Here is a 19,162-nt window from a genome sequence, read left to right as displayed (position 1 = left end):
ACAAGGATAAGCCGTACTTATCACACCCATTCCTCAACCTATACAGCATACTGGATATCATTTTCGCGATTGCGCACAATAAATTATTAATTAATATAGTGTTGTCAAGTGTTATGATGCATCTGTTATAAGATTTTTTCGCCTTGCTCTATGGAACACGATGCTTTTTTGTCCTCGCCATACTAGGGCAATTTTATTTCTCATACGATATCAAAAAAAAATTTCTCGAAATTAAAATTTGGCAGTCGATGTACTGATAACGACAAAATAACAGAAGTGCTAATATGCTATTCACCGAAATCCCTCCCACAATGCCTGAAAGAGGTATATGATGCTAGCTATCTCACTTCAACGTTATTCATTATAAGTGATAGTAAAAACGAATTCAAAAACAGATAATTGATAAAATTTTAGCCTATGACAATGTTGAAAATTAGTAACATACATACTTAAACTTAGCCTTGAGTGTGTGTTTAGCAAGCTAAATCAGGTAAATCATTCGAGTTAAATTCAACGTTCATGTTGTATGTCTGTTTTGAAAGTAAGAGCTACCCATGGTACGTACTGCAATCAGTACGTTGTAATGTTACACTTTCTTGCAGATCCTAACCACAAAACACATTAAAGTCACTGTAGGTAACGAAAGTTAATAAGGTTAACATATTGTTTTGTTATTAATTTTTAGTGTTTACTATATAAAATTTTGATGATTTTCACCAAGGGGTGTTTGCATTAGATAAATACTATGGGTTTCTTTACCACTCTATACAATATTTTCCCCTTAGGACGCTAACCTTGAAACGAATTAAAATCATATAATTTATACCAAATCATTTTTCATTGTAATCGTAGCTAAACAGACTTTATTTAGCCATGACTTGCTAATTATTTCACATTTGCGTTTAAAAACTTTTACAGCTGTTTTATTTTTTCTCTTGATTTATTTCAATTGCACAAAACGCTTTTTCCATTATATGAAATTTAAAAATTACAGTTTGAAAATGTTTGAAAAACCTTACAGTTGTTTCATTTTTTTTCATTTTTTTGAACTGCACAAAACAGTTTTCTCATTACATAAAGCTTGAAAGTTAGAATGGTAAATGTTATTATATATTAAATAATAATAAATTTTCTGTGCAAAAATGTTTTTCTTACCCGGACAACTCCGGACATTCACCTAGTATATGTATATATAACATAAACTCAATTAAACTTGTAGCACACACCAAAATAAATAAAGACCTTTGTTTAAAAGTTAGATGGTAAATAAATGTTGATTTTCTGTGCAAAAACTTTTTTACTCATGCAGGGTTGCTGACATTTAGCTAGTCAAGCTATAAAACTGCTGAAAATAAAACATCAGCAACCCTATGATGAAATATCCAGTTGAGATGCATTTTGGTGTTATATAATATATCATGCATCAGCTTTGAAGTTACATATTTGGCTGTAGACTGTCTATTCACTGAAATTTCATCAAGTGTAGAACATAATAGAATTCGACTAGAAGTAACTAAAACATAAAATACAGTTTAATACGAAGAAGTACACTATTAATACTGATTAGCTCAAACCAAAATGGCAACATCAAAACTCTTGTTTGTTTAACCAGTTTCCTCGGAAATGAATCAAAGCACATTGTAGAAGTAAAACTTTGTGGAAGTTATACGAGTACCTGCTACTGCTAGTCATTACCAGTAGATGTTACTGATATAAGGTTGGAGGGCTAACAGCTTCCTCGTGACCCCTTGCGTCATTTTACAAGAAAAATCTACTTACCGCAAGGGCTTCTCTGTAACAGCTAAAGATGAAGTTTGTTTAATTGATTTTATCTTTCCCGCAGGCAGATAACCAGCGAGCTCACAAGTTTCATGGATCTAAAAAGGGCGAAATGCTGGAGAAGGCTGCAGACTTACTCATGGGATGCTTTCGTGTCTGCGCGAGTGATAAGTAAGCAAGGTTGATATTCTCTCCTCAAACCTACGCTATCTCTTAAAAACTGCTTTAACACCAGTTTTAGGGCTTGCCTACAGACGACCTTGACATCAAGAGGATGTCGCAAGTAAATCGCAGGAACTAATCGTTTTACAGTATTTAATATCAGTCAAGGCAGTACACTGAGACTGCAGTGAAACCTTGTGATGAGAGCTCATAGGCGTACAAGTTTTTTGAGATAAGCTGCAGGTGTTTCATTCAAATTCTCGCATTGAGATACTGTATACATGACACTGGGATATTGTATGTTATCTTCTGTAACCTGAGAATCTGACGTGTCGTAATATGCCGGTGCCTATTGGGCATACCGTAAAACCTCTAATTGAACGCCATGGCGCTTTATTTTTCAACCCTTCCTATATTAATAGTGGCGGCATTCAAATAAAGGCTGCGTTCAATTAGAGGTTTTACGGTAGTTATTCCTAACACTAGCCATATGACACGCTCATACAAAGTTCTCTGATTGAGTCGGTAAAACATTAGTCCGCATTTAACGCTTTTAACTGTGGGGGCCGAGATAGTTCAGGGAGTTGTTTTCTCACGTGATCGTAGGTTCGAGTAAACTTAGCTGCTCAGTTTTGCTTTGTTTATCTGCACTTCCGGCTTACACATTATTATGAAATTTTTGTCGCTGCGTGCGTAATACGTTTCGAGCCTAATTCCGAAGCTGTAAGTTGATTGGCCTGTTAGATCTTAAGATATCTCTGAAATACCGAGGAGACTTCTCACCGACTGAGAAACCATTAACAATGGCTGCTGACAAGACATTAGTTTCTAATGACAAACTCATTAAAGTTGTTGGTAATGAAGGATCATAAATAGACAAAGCTAAAAAACATCAGCAACAAGAACTTCACACTAAAACTATTTGTTTTTCTATTTATAACAAATATACACACTCTACCAGTCTCAGTGTACATAACAAATATACACACTCTACCAGTCTCAGTGTACATAACAAATATACACACTCTACCAGTCTCAGTGTACATAACAAATATACACACTCTACCAGTCTCGGTGTACATAACAAATATACACACTCTACCAGTCTCAGTGTACATAACAAATATACACACTCTACCAGTCTCAGTGTACATAACAAATATACACACTCTACCAGTCTCGGTGTACATAACAAATATACACACTCTACCAGTCTCAGTGTACATAACAAATATACACACTCTACCAGTCTCAGTGTACATAACAAATATACACACTCTACCAGTCTCAGTGTACATAACAAATATACACACTCTACCAGTCTCGGTGTACATAACAAATATACACACTCTACCAGTCTCGGTGTACATAACAAATATACACACTCTACCAGTCTCAGTGTACATAACAAATATACACACTCTACCAGTCTCAGTGTACATAACAAATATACACACTCTACCAGTCTCAGTGTACATAACAAATATACACACTCTACCAGTCTCAGTGTACATAACAAATATACACACTCTACCAGTCTCGGTGTACATAACAAATATACACACTCTACCAGTCTCGGTGTACATAACAAATATACACACTCTACCAGTCTCAGTGTACATAACAAATATACACACTCTACCAGTCTCAGTGTACATAACAAATATACACACTCTACCAGTCTCGGTGTACATAACAAATATACACACTCTACCAGTCTCAGTGTACATAACAAATATACACACTCTACCAGTCTCGGTGTACATAACAAATATACACACTCTACCAGTCTCAGTGTACATAACAAATATACACACTCTACCAGTCTCAGTGTACATAACAAATATACACACTCTACCAGTCTCGGTGTACATAACAAATATACACACTCTACCAGTCTCAGTGTACATAACAAATATACACACTCTACCAGTCTCAGTGTACATAACAAATATACACACTCTACCAGTCTCGGTGTACATAACAAATATACACACTCTACCAGTCTCGGTGTACATAACAAATATACACACTCTACCAGTCTCAGTGTACATAACAAATATACACACTCTACCAGTCTCAGTGTACATAACAAATATACACACTCTACCAGTCTCAGTGTACATAACAAATATACACACTCTACCAGTCTCAGTGTACATAACAAATATACACACTCTACCAGTCTCGGTGTACATAACAAATATACACACTCTACCAGTCTCGGTGTACATAACAAATATACACACTCTACCAGTCTCAGTGTACATAACAAATATACACACTCTACCAGTCTCGGTGTACATAACAAATATACACACTCTACCAGTCTCGGTGTACATAACAAATATACACACTCTACCAGTCTCGGTGTACATAACAAATATACACACTCTACCAGTCTCGGTGTACATAACAAATATACACACTCTACCAGTCTCGGTGTACATAACAAATATACACACTCTACCAGTCTCAGTGTACATAACAAATATACACACTCTACCAGTCTCGGTGTACATAACAAATATACACACTCTACCAGTCTCAGTGTACATAACAAATATACACACTCTACCAGTCTCAGTGTACATAACAAATATACACACTCTACCAGTCTCAGTGTACATAACAAATATACACACTCTACCAGTCTCGGTGTACATAACAAATATACACACTCTACCAGTCTCAGTGTACATAACAAATATACACACTCTACCAGTCTCGGTGTACATAACAAATATACACACTCTACCAGTCTCGGTGTACATAACAAATATACACACTCTACCAGTCTCGGTGTACATAACAAATATACACACTCTACCAGTCTCGGTGTACATAACAAATATACACACTCTACCAGTCTCGGTGTACATAACAAATATACACACTCTACCAGTCTCAGTGTACATAACAAATATACACACTCTACCAGTCTCAGTGTACATAACAAATATACACACTCTACCAGTCTCAGTGTACATAACAAATATACACACTCTACCAGTCTCGGTGTACATAACAAATATACACACTCTACCAGTCTCGGTGTACATAACAAATATACACACTCTACCAGTCTCGGTGTACATAACAAATATACACACTCTACCAGTCTCGGTGTACATAACAAATATACACACTCTACCAGTCTCGGTGTACATAACAAATATACACACTCTACCAGTCTCGGTGTACATAACAAATATACACACTCTACCAGTCTCGGTGTACATAACAAATATACACACTCTACCAGTCTCGGTGTACATAACAAATATACACACTCTACCAGTCTCAGTGTACATAACAAATATACACACTCTACCAGTCTCGGTGTACATAACAAATATACACACTCTACCAGTCTCAGTGTACATAACAAATATACACACTCTACCAGTCTCAGTGTACATAACAAATATACACACTCTACCAGTCTCGGTGTACATAACAAATATACACACTCTACCAGTCTCAGTGTACATAACAAATATACACACTCTACCAGTCTCGGTGTACATAACAAATATACACACTCTACCAGTCTCGGTGTACATAACAAATATACACACTCTACCAGTCTCAGTGTACATAACAAATATACACACTCTACCAGTCTCGGTGTACATAACAAATATACACACTCTACCAGTCTCAGTGTACATAACAAATATACACACTCTACCAGTCTCGGTGTACATAACAAATATACACACTCTACCAGTCTCGGTGTACATAACAAATATACACACTCTACCAGTCTCGGTGTACATAACAAATATACACACTCTACCAGTCTCAGTGTACATAACAAATATACACACTCTACCAGTCTCGGTGTACATAACAAATATACACACTCTACCAGTCTCAGTGTACATAACAAATATACACACTCTACCAGTCTCGGTGTACATAACAAATATACACACTCTACCAGTCTCGGTGTACATAACAAATATACACACTCTACCAGTCTCAGTGTACATAACAAATATACACACTCTACCAGTCTCAGTGTACATAACAAATATACACACTCTACCAGTCTCAGTGTACATAACAAATATACACACTCTACCAGTCTCGGTGTACATAACAAATATACACACTCTACCAGTCTCAGTGTACATAACAAATATACACACTCTACCAGTCTCAGTGTACATAACAAATATACACACTCTACCAGTCTCGGTGTACATAACAAATATACACACTCTACCAGTCTCAGTGTACATAACAAATATACACACTCTACCAGTCTCAGTGTACATAACAAATATACACACTCTACCAGTCTCGGTGTACATAACAAATATACACACTCTACCAGTCTCAGTGTACATAACAAATATACACACTCTACCAGTCTCAGTGTACATAACAAATATACACACTCTACCAGTCTCAGTGTACATAACAAATATACACACTCTACCAGTCTCAGTGTACATAACAAATATACACACTCTACCAGTCTCGGTGTACATAACAAATATACACACTCTACCAGTCTCAGTGTACTGCAATCATTATTATTATGTTTCTTCAGGTACCTCTATAACATCACTTCTTTGAAGAGTGTGAAAACAACTATTTATTCTACTTTGTTGCAGTTTTTTTTTGTTGAGTTGTGCTATCTTCGAGCTTCAATAAGATATTCAGTTCAAATGCATAGTGCATAGTGCATAATGCGTAGTGCATAATGCATAGTGCATAATGCGTAGTGCATAATGCGTAGTGCATAATGCATAGTGCATAATGCGTAGTGCTATTTTAAGTGCTTTCTCAGTTGACAAAAAGTTGTTAATATCGTTTATAATCAGGTGACTCGCTTCTATATAGAAGATTAGGCTTGAAAGTGTTAAACTAGGAGCCATATCAAGCTACGAGTTGAAGTTGAAGGGGAGGACGATTGATGAGTGAAGGAGTGGATTCTGTAGTTGGTTTAGCTTATTGCTACTGAGACCTCATCTCCTTTAGCTACGAGTAGTAAAAGAATGTGAAACAGTCTCAATTAGGGAACTGATTTAGGATAGCTAGCCTGAGATCGCATAATCAGTAATCTATGTTATTGCTGTTCGGCTTCATTTCCAGTATTTAAGTTTCTCAAGCTATGAACAATATAAGCTCACTTGGACATACAGTTTACATTTTTATTAGCTGCTGCAATGTAATTGTCATAACAATCAATTTTATGTAGCCATAAGTTATTAGGTAGGAACTAGAAAAGGAAAATCAATGGGGAAAGTATACAGGAAGTCGTTTGTATCTAATTCAACTGTGTTAGGTTATTTAAATTGGTGCAAATAACAAGATGAAGTACATGTATATGAGTCTGTATCTATAATTGGGCCCGCTGAGAGAATTCAACAAAGTTTAACTAATTGCATTTTTTGTCCAATCGTGTGTAAATGGTAAATATTGTTCTTATCTAAAAAGGCTCAGGTACTTGTACCCGCTATCAGATAACCATGAAGGCGGATGCAACCTGCATCATGAGTCAGATTGCCGGCGACTAAACTGGCAACGCCAGCCTTAAGCTGGCTGGGTGAATCTGGGCATCTTGTTGGAATGAAGAAAATCCCCAACAAAGAGGCTGGCTCGACTTCCTAGAAAATGGGCCGTGGCCACACTCAGAGGCAGGGGATAGATAAACCTATCTTCTGGCTAGCTCCTGCAGCAAACCCAGGGTGCCAGTGGATGCCAGTATGTCTGGACCTGTTCCTACCATCTGGGCTTCATCTCTCTACTGCAGAGATAGGGACTGTAATAATGCAAAAGCTGGTGTTCCTTAATAATTTTTGCATTTAATGTTATGGAAATGGCACAAATCAATAATAAGTGAGGGATAAAGCCTAAACCATAAAACAGTCATGGTTTAAATGGCTGACTGCAAGAGAATGAAAGAGATATCTGAATGGAGAAAAAGTCTTGGTAAACCATTAAAAACTCATCAATGTTCATTCATTTTTCTCTTTCAGCCGCTAGCATTATATTGAGACAGTAGCTGATGATGTTTATTATTGCTATTGCTCTAAGTTTGTTCAGTGTTTGCTATAACCAACTTGCTAGAAGTTTGCTGAGCTATATTTTCTATCACCTTATATGTAGATGCATGGATCATATACAGTAATAATCGTAAAACTCATAAGGATATGTACAAAAAATCATTGTAGAACATGGGAACAGTCGTGGTTCGAGGGTGTAGTGCTGGCTAATGGTTAGTAGATTAGTAGTTTGAGTCACACCAGAGCCATCAGCGGTGTTAGGAAAGGCATTCAATCACAATCGCCTATGCGCCAAATCTCTTGAGCAAATAGTCCCAATAAATTCTATACCAGGATTTGCTATGACCCTCGTGACCCCCTGAAAGAAGAAGAATCAACTTGGAACATATTAATGCATGTAATTTAGATTTAGTTTTAATGATGAAATACCTAACACTTGCAATCTTTTAGGTTTTAAAATAGCCATGGGTATGATGCTTTGCTTTTTAGTTTAGCGATTTTCATCTTTACCGCTGATGTTGCAAATCGGTCGGTTCTACGGATGGTTGCTTCTTATCATTTTGCCTTTGAAAAGAGATACATATCGCAAGAGTTGGTATATCTTGTACAAAATACTACTATCTTTTAGCAGCAGAAAGATAGAGCAGGGTTTCGCAATCTCAACTGGTGTGGTCACCTTTCAACAAGTTTAATTTTGCTATTTGTTTTGAGATTGGAGCAGCTTATCGTACGAGCTAATTTGTATATGTATTTACATATATATAAATATATATAAATATAATATATATATTTGTATATATATATATGTTTGTATATATATTTATATATATAAATTATATTATATAAATATAATATACACTGTATATATATATTTGTATATATACAAATATATATATTTGTATAAAATCAATAAAACAGACTATAACTTTAGATAAAACACTTTATTACTATTTATCTAAAGTCTGTTTTATTGATTTTAACTTGCTCTGATTTTATCATTGAGCACTCTGCTCGGATCTTACGCTTTTACTTATATGTATATATTTGTATATATATTTATATGTATAATTTATATATATATTTATATGTATAATTTATATATAGCACAACTGAAAAACAAATGCTAATCAGGTCATAAGGTGTTACTGCTCATTACTCAGCACTTCAAAAGATTTTTCTAGAATTCTACTACTTTTCAGGCTAAATGAGTTGGTCTTTACAATTCACTTGTTTACTTGCGCAAGTGAGAACATCAGGCTAGCTACTTCCTGCTCGCTCTTGTAACTCAACACTCCTGCATAGTTTACAGGTTATGAATCATTATTCATTATCCTTCTGACATATACATGTAGCACCTGTTTGAAAGTGCCAGTTCAATGTCATATGTTGCTGTATTTTAGTCGGTCAACTCCCGAGAATTCAAAGAAATGGGGTATGCTGAATCTAGTCAACCAGCTCTTTAAGATATACTTCAGGGTAAGCTATGCAGCCTCCATATTTCTCTTGTAAGCTCAATATCCACTCAGTTTACTTTTCAAGTGGTAATATTATGGCAAAATAGTAACTCACCATGTTTGTTATTAGAATTGATCTGTGGATTTGTTAGAACTAACTTGCTAAAGTTCTGTTGAGCTGTATTTCTTGTCGTTTTACTCACATGTAAATGCATGGATCATAACACTAACATGGATGGACACTAACATTTGTGAAACATGCGAATATGTACAAGGAGTCAATGTGAAACATATTAATGCAAACATGTAGTTTTTTTTGTTCTAATCATCCTAGTAACTAACTCTTTTACAATCTATTAGGTTTTGAAATAGCTATTTGCTATTATGTATAGCAATATTTATAACATTTGCTATTTCTATTAATAAATCCTAGTTTGCAGTTGTGTACGCGTGTGTATTATTGTTGAAAGATGCCAGGTTCACAGGTGACAAATTCAACGGGTACAGGTTCACAGGTGAAAGGACAGGTTCGTAGGTGACAGTTTCAAAGGAAGGTTTTTAATATTTATAGATCAACAAGCTGCACCTATGTAAGCCGCTGACAAGAGCCATAGATAGTTTGCCGATAAAAGATAAATTCTCGCTGTCACAGCTCGTCACTTATCGGTAAGTTTGTGGCCAGGCCATCAATCTGTCACAACATGTCACAGCCTGTTATAGTACTAGTTGGACTGGACAATCCAGTGATATTAGCAAACCACTTCTATCTGGTAGCCTGTTTTGCGGGCAGATTTCCAAAACGTTAAATAGTTTTGGTATTACAAGAAATAATTTGTGACCTCTAAAGTTTATTAAACTCTAAAAAATGCACTATTTTGTTGATTTGCATTTCATCTGCTTGTTTGATCAGTTATGGATCATCTCCTCTATTTTAGCTTTTAGAATAATTTAAAAAAAATTTCTACATCATAAATAGATGGTTTTCGTAGCTCATTGCTGTTAAGGTTTTTTATTACTTGTTAAATTTCTTCGGTGCAAGCTGGGAACGAACAACACTCACTATCCACTCACTATCAAGCTATGACCTAGATTGGATTCGACCAACCAGTTGTAAGCGACCAGGTCGCGTTACAACCAGCTAGTTGGAACCGATCTAGGCAACTTGGACCTTATACATTCATGGTGTATATTCAAGAACATATGAGGCAGTGTGAATCTAGGTCAAATGTTTTGTATTATACATTAACATCTTTCTTAAAGTTGTCATTCAAATATATAAAAACACATATCTCTACAACTTTTATATCTCATGAGAACATCCAAAGTAAAGAATAATTGATTAACAGGAAAAGTAGGTGACTAGAAATGTCTAAATGCATATTTACCAAATCATGATCGATATTTTGGTTTTAAAACTTTCTATTTGACTGTAGCCATAATTATGTTGTTTGAGAGGTTTAAATATTTTTGTTAGTCTTTTATTAAGCATTTGAAGCTTGAAACAGCAGACTGACAAAGCCCAGTGCAAGATTCACTATGCCATACAGCCAGCTTAAATAAGTCAAGATTCTCACATCCTGCGGTCACAGAAAAGTTTTTAGAAGCACCAAGTAGGCTATGATACGAATAGCGCAGTTCTGACAAAGCTCTATCATATTGACATTTTTGCTGGTAAAAGCAATAAAAATTGCTGAGCAATATTCAAGAATTTTGCCTACATAGATTTTATATGCCTGGAGATGGGAAACACCCACAAACTTTGTCACTCCTCTCAATATATATGTAATTGGATTGGTCTTTCAGCAAACTATCATCGCGTTTGATTAAAAACTAAAAATACAAATTGGAACAAAATATAAAAATTTGAAACATGCATGTAAAACACCAAAAAAATTGAAATCTGCTTGTTGGTTACACATCATGTACACTTCGTACATGCGTAGTTTTCTGGTCGTGCTAATATGTTTCCATGACGATGTCTACTTAGTGAGTGAATCTGCTGAAGGTGCATGTATGTATGGGTGGATGTGAGTACGGGTAAATGTGAGTGTGAGTAGACGTAAGTATGGGTGGATGTAAGTACAGGTGGACATAACTACAGGTGGATGTAAGTACGGGTGGACATAACTATGGGTGGATGTAAGTACGAGTGGACATAACTACCGGTGGATGTAAGTATGGGTGGATCTAAGTACGTGTGGATGTAAGTACGGGTGGATGTAAGTACGGGTGGATGTAAGTACGGGTGGATGTAAGTACGGGTGGATGTAAGTACGGGTGGATGTAAGTATGGGTGGATGTAAGTACGGGTGGATGTAAGTACGAGTGGATGTTAGTACGGGTGGATGTAAGTACGGGTGGATGTAAGTACGGGTGGATGTAAGTACGAGTGGATGTAAGTACGGGTGGATATAAGTACGGGTGGATATAAGTACGGGTGGATATAAGTACGGGTGGATATAAGTACGGGTGGATATAAGTACGGGTGGATGTAAGTACGGGTGGATGGGAGTACGGGTGGATGTGAGTACGGGTGGATGTAAGTACGGGTAGATGTAAGTACGGGTGGATGTAAGTACGAGTGGATGTAAGTACTGGTGGATGTAACAACGGGTGGACATAACTACGGGTAGATGTAAGTATGGGTAGATGTAAGTACAGGTGGATGTAAGTACAGGTGGATGTAAGTCGCGCAAGTTGTACTCGTCTCCTAACTTCTCTCAAATAATCTTTACTATAATAAGAGATGTCTCTGTGTGTCTGAAGCCACGGTTGGGAAAAAAATATTGCATCACACCGGTTTTGAACTTGCAACTTTAAGCATGGTGGGCCACTGCTCCAACAACTGCACCACTCAAGTACACACTGGTTACTACTGAATACTTTTTTGTAGAGTTTTTACGCCTGACAATCTCTCACACTAGACTGTCAGTTTCATACAAACTAGTTTGTATGAAAATTTTAGAACTAAATCTGTCTAGCCTTGCTGGCAGCTGATAGATTTGTAGATTGTGATGACTGATGACCACTCTCTTGAACCTCTTGATACGACATGAGTGCCATTGTCTGTAAATATATTCTACAGCTACTATGTGGGAAGAAAGTGCATGTTTGAAAATGACTTCAAAGCAGCTGACGAGTACCTGACGTTTGCCTTCGAGCACTGTCATAGGTCATCCCGAGCCAATCGTAGGCTTATCCTCATCTCTCTTCTGCCTGTCAAGATGCTCATGGTATGTCCTATAAACATGCGTTGACTGTGTAGTAGTGACACATAGTGCTCAGTGCTTGTGGAGTTATCATGTACATTGCATGTTACCAACACAGAGTTACTACCTGTGTGTAACAACATAGCGTAGGAATTACATAGAGCTACTACCTGTGTGTAACAACTTAGCATAGGAATTACATAGAAGTGCTACCTGTATGTAACAACATAGCATAGGAATTACATAGAGTTACTACCTGTATGTAACAACTTGGCCTAGGAATTATATAGAGGTGCTACATGTATGTAACAACATAGCATAGGAATTATATAGAGGTGCTGCATGTATGTAACAACATAGCATAGGAATTACATAGAGTTACTACCTGTATGTAACAACGTAGCATAGGAATTACATAGAGCTACTACCTGTATATAGCAACATAGCATAGGAATTACATAGAGTTACTATCTGTATGTAAAAACTTAGCATAGGAATTATATAGAGTTGCTATCTGTATGTAACAACTTAGCATCGGAATTATATAGAGTTACTACCTGTATGTAACAACTTAGCATAGGAATTATGTATAGAGTTACTACCTGTATGTAACAACATAGCTTAGAACTTACATAGAGCTACTACCTGTAAGTAACAACATAGCATAGGAGTTACATAGAGTTACTACCTGTATGTTATAAAATAGCATAGGAATTACATAGAGCTACTACCTGTATGTAACAACTTAGTATAGGAATTATATAGAGGTGCTACATGTATGTAACAACATAGCATAGGAATCACATAGAGCTACTACCTGTACGTAACAACATGGCATAGGAGTTACATAGAGTTACTACCTGTGAGTAACGACATAGCATAGGAATTACATAGAGTTACTACCTGTATGTAACAACTTAGTATAGGAATTATATAGAGGTGCTACATGTATGTAACAACATAGCATAGGAATCACATAGAGCTACTACCTGTACGTAACAACATGGCATAGGAGTTACATAGAGTTACTACCTGTATGTAACAACATAGCATAGGAGTTACTATGAACAATAGGTTTGCAGAAACAATTTCATTCGCATGGTTAGATCTCTATACTGAGGTCATCTCACATTACCATATCATATGAATCGATACCTCATTCACTGATACCATCTTTATTGGTATCATATCAGCAGTTATTATACACTCTGATGTCATGGCAATAGGGAACACATTCCACTCAGTCAAGCCTCCCATAAACAGTCCATTATAAATGTTTAAAATAAAGTAACAAATATATTTGCACCATAATAAAAGTGTTGTCCATCCATTTGTCAGTCTGAAGCCTTGATTAGAGGTTCAAATAAAACATCACTTTTAACAAGACTACAACTCTTGACATGCAACTTGGTAGACCGACACGCCAACACCTGCAGCAAGTGACTACCTCTGGGTATTTCTGTATAACTGTATAACCGAATAATTGACTCCATATATAGCCAACCAACTGATACCGTACTCACTGATATCATAGTCAGTCACTGATACGTTAGTCACTAATACCATAGTCATTGATATCATAGTCAGTCACTGGTACCATAGTCACTGAAATCATAGTCAGTCAGTGGTACCATAGTCACTGATATCATAATCTGTCACTGATACCATAGTCACTGATATCATAGTCATTGATATCATAGTCAGTCACTGGTACCATAGTCACTGATATCATAGTCAGTCACTGATATCATAGTCATTAATATAATAGTCAGTCACTGATACGTTAGTCACTAATATCATAGCCATTGATATCATAGTCAGTCACTGGTACCATAGTCACTGAAATCATAGTCAGTCACTGGTACCATAGTCACTGATATCATAATCTGTCACTGATACCATAGTCACTGATATCATAGTCATTGATATCATAGTCAGTCACTGGTACCATAGTCACAAATATCATAGTCAGTCACTGATATCATAGTCAGTCACTGATATCATAGTCAGTCACTGATATCATAGTCATTGATATCATAGTCAGTCACTGATACCATACTCACTGATATCATAATCTGTCACTGATACCACAGTCACTGATATCACTAACACCTTCATCCGAACTGAAGCGTGTCAGGTAATAATTATCAAGTTTCATCTCTCTCTCTCTCTCTTAGCAAATGGAATTGACTGGTACCCAAGATGGCTATAAAACAGACATTTTCTTGCGATTGCTAGTAGAAAGTTTTGCATTTTATTTGCTAAGTTTACCAAAGGTGTAGTCAGCGGAGTCAGGCATTTACATCCTTTGTAGGGTCGACTTCCGCAAAAAGAAGCACTCCAGCGACACGATCTGATGCAGTTTGCAAGTGTTGCAGATGCTGTAAAGTGAGTTTTCATCCCTACTTTATTCCATTTTATGATATACCTCTCAATAATCTCTCTATACTCCAAATGACTATAAAAACAGACGATCTCTTGCAATTTCTAGTAGAATGATAATAGAAAAGCATGTTATGTTAGTGATAGCTGCAGACTGCATTGTGCAACTCAATTAAACTACATTGCAGAATTTTTTCCTCATGAGGCAAACTTGAACATCAGTTACTCTGGAGTTGGCGAAATGCTAGATATTGCATCATGGAAAATCAATGGGTTGCATAAAAGTATATCTGTGATCACTTAGTTTTTTGCTAATGTGCTCTCTTCTCTCAGCAATGCTGACATGCTCTCTAATTAGTGCTGACATGCTGTTTGATCATTGCTGCCATGCTCCTGCTTCTGCTATCATGCTCCTAACCTAATGATCACCATCTCTTGCAGGTGTGGTAACCTCTTAAAGCTCACACAAGCTTTGCAGAAGAATGAGCCTTTCTTCATTAAGTCTGGAGTTTACCTCATACTAGAAAAACTCAAGATCATCACCTATAGAAATCTCTTTAAAAAAGTGTAAGCAAGATGTCGTGGATAGTTTTATGCTTCTCTCTAAACATTCAGGCCTTAGAGAAGGAGCATTTCTTGTGTGCTAGATACCTCTATGCCTTTCTTTAATAGTTCAGTCCTTAGAAGAGCATTCTTAGTGCACTGGATAGCTCTATGTCTCTCGCTCTCTCTCTCCTCTCTCTCTCTACATATGCAGAGCGTAAGTAAAGTCTATTTTAGGTACTAGTTAGCTCTATGCCTCCTTCTATACACTCAGAGTACAAGAGAAATCCTTGTGTTCTGAATAGCATTGTTTTCTCCTTATAATGATCGATAGCCTCGGGAAAATCTTTATACCTCTATGCCTTGCTTTTCACTTTCAGGCCTTTGAGAGGAATATCACCTGTGCCATATTGGATCATTTTATGCTGATTGTTATGCTAGCATAAATATTGTCTGTGGGATATCGTAGTGAGTTCATATTAAGAAATTGTTATTACATGCTTGCATACATTAAAATGAACTTATCAGTTTGGGAACATGGTTATGCACATTGTAGGTGGTTGTTGATGAAGACTCACCAGCTGCCGGTCAGCTCATTTGTGGCAGCGTTACAGCTGATGAAATACGAAGGGATCGACTTAGATGAGGCAGAATGTATTATTGCCAATCTTATTTACGAGGCACGGTCTTTATTTATATTCCTTTACTTTCTGCCTTCTTCACTCTATTGGCTGACCTCATGTTGTGACATGCAACTTAAGCGAAGTGCAGACTGTAAAGTCTATTGTGAATTGCCCTTCAAAGGTTTTCGTAGTATTACTAGAGCCGTGTTTCCGGGTTTGTAAGCACCAAGCATGCTGTTCTACGAAGAAAATATCGAACCAAAAAATCTAAAACTTTTCAAAAAGTATCAAGAACTTTTTTTCAACAAAAATGTTGAAAACCAATTTTTCTGCTATAGGTATTTATTGTTACTTCGCAAAATCTACTATTTTATCAATAGTCGATGTGTTACTGTAGGAATGTTTTATTATTAATTAATAATAATTTGTTGTACATGTGAGAATAGGTACTGTAATGGATGTGAGCTCACTGTATTACTTATTCAGTTAGATTGTATCTCAAATAAACTGTTGTTTGTTAGTTTGTTAGCTCCATAAAACTTAATTCACGTCTGTTTGGTCACTTACCAATGCTTGACAGACTTATTCACTATCTATGTTTTCATGACACATTTAATCCATGAGTTTGTATCATCTGCAAAGTGGAAACAGCATAAATTCGCTAATTAATTTAGTTTTGGTGCTCAACTTTTTGTCAGATGTTTCATGCTTGATGCGCAAGAAAATGCGGCACAAGTGATTTCATTTTAAACGTTTTCCTCACTTGAGTCAATCTCACTTCGATTTGAGCAGTTCCGGATGCGTCGCTATGACCTCTGGCGAAGAAATCCTTATCTTTTCTAACAAAGATCACGTGTTGATCCACAACCTGCGAAGGTTGTGAATATTTTATCTCCACTTATCTCCTGATAACAATGTGCACACAAATCCAAATCCTCATCATAGTAACATGGTGATTATAAGCTACATATTTCATCCATAACTGTTAATTGGGAATTTCCTCGACCCGCATGGCCGCCCGCCACAGTTACACCTTGAATAAGATTTCCAACTTCCTGAAAGTAATTAGAGCGTGATAACTACAATTAGCCTCTGTTATAAGCTATTGTTTTGGTGAGATCATAAATTTTGACTTAAGCTTGTCTTGATAAAGCTGAGCAGTTCATACATATTGGATTAGCAGCAAAATGCTTAAACGCTTGTCAGTTTGATAGGTTTCGGTTAAGGTACAATGCCGCTAGAAAGTACCAATTTTAGCACTTACTCAGAGTTGCTATAATTGGTTGTGACATCATTTCCTGACAGTATGAATTCCAGAGAACAGACAACAGAAATGCTCTATGTAGTAGAAGCATTTGAGTACTTGTTCAAGGAGTGACCCTTGAAAGAATTAAGAAATACATCCGCTATTACAGGGCAAAGTGAAGGGATATATCTCACACGCTCACAGAACAGTCGTAGTAAGCAAACAGGAGCCATTCCCAGCGCTGACAGAGGTTCTGTAGCCACCTGGACTCACTCAGTTGTTACAATGCTAATGAGTCTGTACATATGTGTTCTGTATCAACTCATGTATTGTATATAAAACTAATTTGAGCATCAGGGCACCATACTATATCATATAGCATCTTAACATGAATGAGAAAATTTTAAGCAGATTTCTAACTAATGTGAGATAACATAATCGGGAGAATATAACAACAGGAAATAATAATAAGGATATAAATTGCAACTTACAAACTTCTCTCTGTTTAATAGCTCTGAATAAATACAACAAGTTAACATATTGATATAACTATGGAAACATAGAATAACTATCAACAAACATTCCTGCTCTGCCAGGAATTTATAAGCGTAGTGTATTGCAAGAACAATCTTTCTGTCTTCTACAATTGCACCATGATAACATAAAAACAGGACAATCAATACTTTGCATTATTATAATACCTTAGTTTAGTGGTAGATGATAACATGAGTGAATACTTGGTGGAATGTGCAAGTACCATCCAAGTAGTTTTATTTTTAACCGCTCAGAGTCAAGCTCTGACTGACAGACACGTAGTTGAATACACGCCATCAACTAGCAGGTATGGGATGAGTGGATGACAAATGCATACTATATATGGAAATGTATACTATATATAAAACCTATTTGCAGTTGGGTCATCAAAGTAGACCAGCATCCCATACATATTTACTCATTTGTGGAGTGTCATATTTCAGAAGCTCAAACTTTTCTGTAGCTTGTTTTCAAACTCAAGGACTTCAGCCAGTAGCTTGACAGCAATGATAGCTTGATTTCCAGTACTGCACAGGGAGTCAATAGGTAGACACCACCATAAACATGGTTCTACTCGGCGGGTGGCAAGGGTAACAATTGGACATACAGACACTCATGAATTGAGCCTCACAAATGCTGTCGGAAAGATTCCAGATTTCTCACCAATCCTGCCGAGTGACCATTCCCCGTCCACTGATTCTACATTGGTGACTATGTCACCAGCCTGGAACACAAAAACCAGCGTGAACAATAGTAAATGATTTTGTGATACAGTGGCTACATTCATGAAGAGCCCACTGGTTGCGCAAGGTCAGCTAACCTATGTTAATCTTGTCATGGAAAGTCAAAGTGAAAGCGTAAACTGTTTTGCTGAAAATATTTCTGTCATTCTAGTGCCACCACTTCCCACAGCAAGCTTGTGATATTATATATACATTTTGTTACATATACATAAGCACGTGTAAGAACACAAAATTATGAGCTTACTGTAAGTCTCTTGCCTGCAAGAATAAATACATTACAACATATGTTGGATTAAGCATATACCTTGTGAAGCGACTGTAAATAGGTATAAATCATCTCTCAAGTTTATTCATATACAATAAGAATGACAGAAGACTATACACTAATCGGAAGTCAAGGCAGATAGCGTATAAGTGTAGCAAAACTAAGAAGGTTACTGAAAAGAAAATTGGAATTTCTGCGG

The 19,162-nt window shown here is 36.6% G+C and overlaps 2 protein-coding genes across 4 annotated transcripts in view; one reads left to right on the top strand and one right to left on the bottom strand.

Annotated features, from left to right (window-relative positions):
* The window catches only part of LOC137402039 (PCI domain-containing protein 2-like), a 32,457-nt gene extending 13,923 nt beyond the window's left edge, over window positions 1-18,534 (top strand). The window contains exons 5-12 of the mRNA XM_068088511.1: window positions 1,844-1,950; window positions 9,365-9,440; window positions 9,990-10,084; window positions 12,504-12,651; window positions 14,942-15,015; window positions 15,451-15,576; window positions 16,109-16,232; window positions 17,591-18,534. Coding sequence (XP_067944612.1) covers window positions 1,844-1,950; window positions 9,365-9,440; window positions 9,990-10,084; window positions 12,504-12,651; window positions 14,942-15,015; window positions 15,451-15,576; window positions 16,109-16,232; window positions 17,591-17,680 — 840 coding nt within the window. The 3' untranslated portion in view covers window positions 17,681-18,534. The remainder of the gene's footprint in view (window positions 1-1,843; window positions 1,951-9,364; window positions 9,441-9,989; window positions 10,085-12,503; window positions 12,652-14,941; window positions 15,016-15,450; window positions 15,577-16,108; window positions 16,233-17,590) is intronic.
* Window positions 18,535-18,539: 5 nt separating this feature from the next.
* LOC137402038 (SH3 domain-containing protein 19-like) overlaps window positions 18,540-19,162 on the bottom strand; it is a 36,069-nt gene continuing 35,446 nt past the window's right edge. For all 3 annotated transcript variants that reach the window (XM_068088508.1, XM_068088509.1, XM_068088510.1), the window contains one exon: window positions 18,540-18,679. In XM_068088508.1, the coding sequence (XP_067944609.1) occupies window positions 18,569-18,679 (111 nt within the window). In that variant the 3' untranslated portion in view covers window positions 18,540-18,568. The remainder of the gene's footprint in view (window positions 18,680-19,162) is intronic.

The sequence above is a fragment of the Watersipora subatra genome, chromosome 8 (genome assembly GCF_963576615.1).
Source record: "Watersipora subatra chromosome 8, tzWatSuba1.1, whole genome shotgun sequence".
In the NCBI taxonomy this organism is placed as follows: domain Eukaryota; kingdom Metazoa; phylum Bryozoa; class Gymnolaemata; order Cheilostomatida; family Watersiporidae; genus Watersipora; species Watersipora subatra.
Note: the sequence above shows the minus strand (reverse complement) of the source record. Positions and strands in the feature narration are given on the sequence as shown.